We start from the raw sequence: 7,531 nt of genomic DNA, 5'->3' as shown, positions 1-7,531 counted from the left end.
GTTATCTTAAATGTTCAATCAAATATTGTTTTTGTCTCACCACCGCCACCACCACCACTGCTGCCATTTAACATCCATACTGGCATGGGTTGGACAGAAATTGGCAAACCAAAGAGTTGCACCAGTGACACAGTGTGACAAGGCTGACCCTTTGAATTACAGGCACAACAGAAACAGGAAGTAAGAGTGAGAGAAAGTTGTGGTGAAAGAGTACAGCAGGGTCCACCACCATCCCCCTGCCGGAGCCTCGTGGAGCTTTAGGTGTTTTCGCTCAGTAAACACTCACAACGCCCGGTCTGGGAATCGAAACCACGATCCTATGACCGCAAGTCCGCTGCCCTAACCACTGGGCCATTGCACCTCCACTAATGCCAACTAATCTATACATATTTATATATACTTCTAAGACGGTTCTATGAACAAGGCAAATATAAACACAAAGTGTACTTGGTACAAAAGAGTAAATTTGGGAATGACATACCTCGAATTTCTATACCAGCATCTATGGCAGTAAGAGCAAAAGGTGAAAGATAGTCAGGATCAAAGGCCAATTGGTGAGCTTCTTCAGCAATCTTACTGGCCGTCTTTTGTATATTGTCTTGACGATGGTCCTGTGTCATTAATATTAAATCACATGAAAATATTGACAAGATAATCAAAAATGCATTCATTTCTAGTCATTCAAAATATACAAAATCCCCGTCATAGTGATGTGGTTAAGAAATTTGATTCACAAACACCTGGCTCTGGGTTCAATACTACTACTACTACTACTACTACTACTACCACCCAACATCTACTATAGTCTCAGTTTTAACCATTCTATGTGAGTGGAATTTGACAGACTGAAATTATGTCGAAGCCCATCACCGCCGCCACTGCCGCTGCCGCCATCACCATCATCATCATTTAACGTCCGTTGGTCATGCTGGCATGAGTTGGATGGTTTATTCTGTTTCTGTGAATCAAATTCACTCCCAAGGCATTGGCTGGCCAGGGTTATAGTAAAAGACACTTGCCCTAGATGGTTTGCAGTGGGACTGACCCCTGACCCTGAAACCATGTGGTTGCAAGCCTCCTTTCCTTAGGCTTCCCACTCCTGAAGGAGTTATAAGGATGCCATCATGACATACAACCTATCTTCCCACTTTCCCACTATATCATGTCACTACAATCCCATACTTGCTCAATTTCACACACCTAGACATACCCCTTACCACTGTATACACACCTACTCCTATACCCATCTCTATACAAAGATATCCTCCTGTACATGCATACACCACCCCAACCTCCTCGTCCCTTCCTAACACCAACCCTACAAAACAGCATCCTCACCTGGCCCCGAACCCCTTTTTCCTTCTTTTTAGACACCCAAAACATTTAAAAAAAAAAGAAAAACCATTGGAAAACAGTTTATAGCAGAGACTCCAGCAAATAAGATCTGAAGAAGGAATTGTAATTCTGAAATATCATCGGACTATAGATAACCAAGTTACAACAGGTATATAGTCCATTTTTTGTTCTATAGTGCATTGTTATACCATTCTAAACTTTTCATTCTTTACAAACAATACACAATGCTTCAAGCGAACTACAATACTCTCCTTCTTTTTAGTCTAACCACCTTTTCTCATTCTTTTATTTCTTTCTACCCTTCTTCAAATGAAGGACTATCATCCAAAACATCAAGACACTTTCTCCTCATTTTAAAGCACTAAACTTATACATTTGTTAAAAAAAAACTCGTTCTTCTCATGTTGCCCTTTTTGTGCTCATTGCCTAATACAGGGGTTTTCAAACTGTGGTCCGCAAGGACAAGACAGGGGGGTCCGTGGACAGCAAATACTTTTTATGGGCAATTTGATTTTATATATGTTTTTTAATCGAAATCTTTTAATTGACAATAAACCTATTTGTTAAATACTGTTAAATAAATAAATGTAAAAATATATGTTATTTTAAGCAAATATTTATATATAAATTTCATAAGCGTTTATAAGGGGGTCCCTAAGGTAAACCCTGAAATATAAAGGGGTCCACAAGTCAAAAAGTTTGAAAACCCCTGGCCTAATAGACTAAAGATTCAACTGGTTGCAGCTTTTGACACCCAAAACTCATACAGAAATCACTTAGTTATTCAAACAGCTATGAAGCTAGTAATTAAGAGGAATGATAAATAATCAACTCACCTTTAATTTAGATACATAATCTAGTAACATGTCTTCATTCATATTGTCAAATAAACCATCGGTACCTAGTAGAATGATGTCTCCTTCTTGTACACCAAAGGATGAATTTTCAGCCATGCTTGGACTATGACATAGAAGGAAAAAGAAAAACACAAACACATATTACCCATCATTATTAACATGACCACCAATATCATTATTACAGCAGTATTCAATATTCTCATCATAATCAGGCAAATCTGCATGAAAGACAATTTCTATATAGACATTACACTTCAACTAAACTTTTTCCAGTTAACTTCATATTGTAATCACACAAACAAGTTAACAGAGATACCTCCACATGAATAAAATAGTAATCGAAGGGGTTCATAGATTAAAAAAATGGATGAGAACCACTGCTCTAGAGGAAACAGTACCTTACTGCTGGAAACAAGTAATGGTTGGCAACAGGAAGAACATCCAGCCACAGAAAAACTGCCTCAATGTTTTATCTAATCCAGAGCCGCATGGAAAAGTGGACATTAAAAACAACAATAATAAATTATTAATATTATTAACAAGAGAAGAATATAATTATCATGGAATCTATTTAGAGCTACTGAAAGATAACTCACATCCTGACCAAGGACACAGTGCAGTACTGAAGGAAGGACATGAAACCACTGGCCTTGCTGACATAACAACCAAACAAAAAAGGAGGTCTTTGAGTTCCAATAGCTGCTTCCACTGTCGTCATCATTCATGATATTAAACGAGATTAAGTCATTATCATTTGTGATATTGAATGAAATTATTCAGTCATCCTATAAATAATGCAGTTTTTTTAATTGCATGATTTAAAAGCCAGAGAGAGAGAGACACACACACATATATAATGGGTTCCTCAGTTTCTGTCCACGAAATTCATTCACAAGGCATTTGTCAACCTGGGTCTATAGTAGAAGACACTTGCCTAAGCTGCCACACAGTGGGACTGAACTCAAAGTCATTTGGTTGCAAAGCAAGCTTCTTGACAACTCAGCCATGCCTGTGCCTAGAGTACAAAGTGCTCAACAGGTAACTACATCATCATCATCATTATTGTTGTTGTTGTTGTTGTCGTTTAACATCCGCTGTCCATGCTACCATGGGTTGGATGGTTTCACAAGAGCTGACCAACCACCTCGCAGTGTGGACTGAGTGATTTTTACATGGTTACCTGGTGAAAAAGAGAGAGTGATCAAGAATGGCAATAAAAACAGGTGTGCTGTTGTAAAGGAGATACATGGTTGGTTACCCAGCCAGAAGGAAGAGAGAGAGAGAGAGAGTAAAAATGAGGACAGAAATAGATGTGATGCTGGTGTGAAGGGATGATATGAAAAAAAACTACTCACCTGTCACTGATAATTTGGCCTCGTTGTGGTGGTGGAGCCACGGCTAGCTGGAATGGAGTGTTAAAGTAATGTTGTTGTTCTTGTGAACGGTGAATGACTTCATCATGGCGAATAACTAGGAATCCACTGTCACCTAAATTGGCAGTGTATACAGTTCGCTCTTCTCGATGGAGTGACACTATACATGCAGTACTGCTACCTGCAAAAAAATAGTAAAATATATATATATATATACATGTACTAATAAATACACATACATACATACATACATACCAGATATATGCCACAAGTAAACACTTGGGACAGACGGTAGCTAATTAAAAAAAAGATAGCTAAAAAAATTGTGAACAAAGAGCTCTATCATTATGAAACAATATGTAAAAATATTTTGACACCAAAAGCTATTTATTTACAATGGTGGTGGTAGTGGTGGTGGCAGTGGCAGTGGCAGTGGTGGTGGTGGTGGTGGTGGTGGTAGTGGTATGCGTTAAGGAGGTTGTACCTGTGTACATGTAAACAAATACATTTATTTGTCTCCTGGTGAATCTGTATCTACTTTCTGACTCTGGCAAACATGCTCAAGCAGTCTTATGCAGGTCAATCCCCTATTATGACAAGTATGGCCAGCCACCATTGCTCCAGTGACTACCAACCTGCTGCCAGTCTACTATAATCTTCATACCATCACTTTATATATACGCCAAACAAATACATCAACCTACTGTAAGCTCCTGCTATTTCCTACCACAACACTGTGAGTGCCCTCAGCAGCATTATGGGGAGATATGAACCATAGTGGAAGATCATCTAATTAGGAAAACAGTAACTCAGAAAAGGAGACATAGACTTTACAAATTTTAGTGAAGGCAACAAATCTAGGAGAGCAGTGACTGCAAATAAAACTTTGCCCGAAAGAGATATGGATTCCACAAGCCCCATTAATCCTTTAGCATTCAGATTACTGTCAAATGTAACGCTTATTTTACTCTTTTACTTGTTTCAGTCATTTGACTGCGGCCATGCTGGAGCACCGCCTTTAGTCGAGCAAATCGACCCCAGGACTTATTCTATTGGTCTCTTTTTGCTGAACCGCTTGGTTATGGGGACGTAAACACACCAGCATCGGTTGTCAAGGGAAGTTGGGGGGGACAAACACAGACACACAAACATATACACACACATACATACATATATATATATATATATATATATATATATATATATATATATATATATATACATATATACGACAGGCTTCTTTCAGTTTCCGTCTACCAAATCCACTCACAAGGCTTTGGTTGGCCCGAGGCTATAGTAGAAGACACATGCCCAAGGTGCCACACATTAGATGTATGTCTGTAGATATAATCATAAAATTAAGAGAAAGGGTGAGAGAAGATAGGGAGAAAGGCTATTAGAAGTATTTGAGGGAAGGAGTAAGAAATATGAGTAAAGAGAGAGAGAGAGTGTGTGTGCGTGTGTGTATGCATGCATACGTGCGTGCATGAAGGTGTGTGATATAAAATGATACATGAGCAGGTGACACATTGGTTCCCATGACCAAATGGGAAAAGCAGAGAACCACATGACCATAAGACAAGTGAAGAAAACTATGTGATTTTGTTTGCTACTTTTGTGAACCTAGAATCCTAAAGCAAAGAGTCACCAGTCTGGGAAATCCCATATCATTCAAGTACTAAACTGTATCAGAAATGTGGGTTAAATTGTCATGATTCAGGTTTAACAAGCGTATAAAAGTTAAAGGGGAAAAATGAACAACAAAAATCTAGATTTGAGCATATTAGTAATGGTTTGTCTTGGCAAAGATCATCATCATCATTGTTTAACGCCTGCTTTCCATGCTGGCATGGGTTGGATGGTTTGACTGAGGACTGGCAAGCTGGGAGGATGCACCAGATTCCAATCACATACACCAGAGAATTCCACAATAAAACAGAGATTAAGACAGGTGGCCAGAATTTTTTCTCTGAAAACAAATCATCTTATGAAAGTAAGATTAACATACTTGTATCTTATTGAGAAAAGGTTATGGATTGTGAAGGGGTTTATTTCAATGTGAAAGACATTTGAGAAACGATTCCGCATGTACTTTTTGGTTACCTGAGACATTGTACACACACACATTCATTTGAAAGCTTTTCAATGTCAATAAGAGCTGACTAGTATAAGGTTTCTTTCTACAGTATATTTTTTGTAATTTCAAAACAGACTAGTTTTCAGGTTTTCACCTGCTGTTTATGTGCATAAGTGAGTACTCATAGCTGTGTGTGCATATGTGTGCGTGCATGCACACACATGCATAAAACAAAGACAGAAACGAATAAGCAGCTTTTAATTAAAAAAAAAAAGAGAAGATAACTCAACTAGGCTGTTTTAACAAATTGCTGAAAGGTGATATTAGCAATCGATATAAAGTTGAAGGTGACCATTGTTATAAAGAAAGTCAGCTACTGGCAACCCAAATCCATGACCTACTTCAACTATCATCATTTCATCAACAACAACATTGTCCTCATGTCAACATAGGTTGTATAAGTTTACTATAGATCATAATTCTGTTCGCAATTCTCTGTCATTTTGTCCTTGAGGCAAATCTGACCTCAACACGTCCTTCCAACTTCATGATGTTAATAGGATTAATGATCCATTAGTGACTACTTCTGATCATAAAAACTCAAGAAAATGAATCTGAAAACATTTTTTTATGAAATAAACAGTATATTTGCTTTTCTCTTACCTCTAAGTACAAGACCTTTTATCAAAAAGAATGAAGATGCAATTAATTATATGGACATTCAGTGTTTTTCCCAAGTGTATTGGTGATGCAGGTGAGGTGAAATGAATAGAACTTTATTCAAATATGGGTCACCAACTTGGCCTATAATCATGATGCCATAGTAATGGTCAAGATAAAACTATAATATTGATTGATCGAAGAAGAACAAGAAGAAACATTACCTGATACTTACTGTGATATCTAACAAAATGATGGACATGTTCAATGTAAAATAGCATTTGACTAAACCATTGCAGTATTTTTAGCTTTAGAGTTCAAATCTTTTTTGTTTCAAGTTCAAATCCTACAAGGTTTATTTGTCATAACTCTGGGACTATTAAATTATATTTTAGTGCTACACTGGAGTTGAGTCAAACATCTAGACCATGTTTCTCAACAATATCCTCATGCAAGCTCATGAAGGAGTCTCCACATGGTAGTTCAGCTAAATCTCCTTCAGTCCATATCATTCCAACATGAATGTTTGTGTAAATGGAAAACATCTTGAGTTTTACAGCCCCATATACTGTTAGTAATTCTAATAGGCTCTCTCCAACACCTCTCTTACCTGAATTTAATTTTAACCATTTAGCATTCAGATTATTCTGCCAGATGTAATGCTTATTAACTCATATAGTTTTCAATTAAACATACATTACCATGTAGCTTCAAGATTTTGATGATATGATGTTTATTTTTAAGAATTACATTATAGGTCCAGTGTGAGAGGCTGGATCTAGCCAATTTGAACATAAAATAAGTAGAATATCTTTGGTTAGATATGGCTGGTTTAAATGCTAAAGGGTTAACTAAGACATTAAAGAACTACTCTTTTACTCTTTTACTTGTTTCAGTCATTTGACTGTGGCCATGCTGGAGTACCACCTTTAGTCGAGCAAATCGACCCCAGGACTTATTCTTTGGAAGCCTAGTACTTATTCTATCAGTCTCTTTTTGCCAAACCGCTAAGTTACGGGGACGTAAACACACCAGCATCGGTTGTCAAGCGGTGTTGGGGGGGACAAACACAGACACGCAAACATATACATACACATACATACATACATATATACGACGGGCTTCTTTCAGTTTCCGTCTACCAAATCCACTCACAAGGCTTTGGTCGGCCCGAGACTATAGTAGAAGACACTTGCCCAAGGTACCAC

At 37.7% G+C, this 7,531-nt stretch overlaps 1 protein-coding gene across 1 annotated transcript in view; it reads right to left on the bottom strand.

The window, feature by feature from the left end:
• Window positions 1–398: 398 nt before the first annotated feature.
• Window positions 399–7,531, bottom strand: part of LOC106874614 (protein phosphatase PTC7 homolog) — a 29,043-nt gene continuing 21,910 nt past the window's right edge. The window contains exons 2-4 of the mRNA XM_052970319.1: window positions 3,569–3,767; window positions 2,193–2,316; window positions 399–611 (exon numbers count right to left, since the gene is read on the bottom strand). Coding sequence (XP_052826279.1) covers window positions 414–611; window positions 2,193–2,316; window positions 3,569–3,767 — 521 coding nt within the window. The 3' untranslated portion in view covers window positions 399–413. The remainder of the gene's footprint in view (window positions 612–2,192; window positions 2,317–3,568; window positions 3,768–7,531) is intronic.

Source organism: Octopus bimaculoides, chromosome 9, assembly GCF_001194135.2.
Source record: "Octopus bimaculoides isolate UCB-OBI-ISO-001 chromosome 9, ASM119413v2, whole genome shotgun sequence".
Taxonomy (NCBI): domain Eukaryota; kingdom Metazoa; phylum Mollusca; class Cephalopoda; order Octopoda; family Octopodidae; genus Octopus; species Octopus bimaculoides.
The sequence above is the reverse complement of the archived record's forward strand: the minus strand, read 5'-3'. Positions and strand labels throughout refer to the sequence as shown.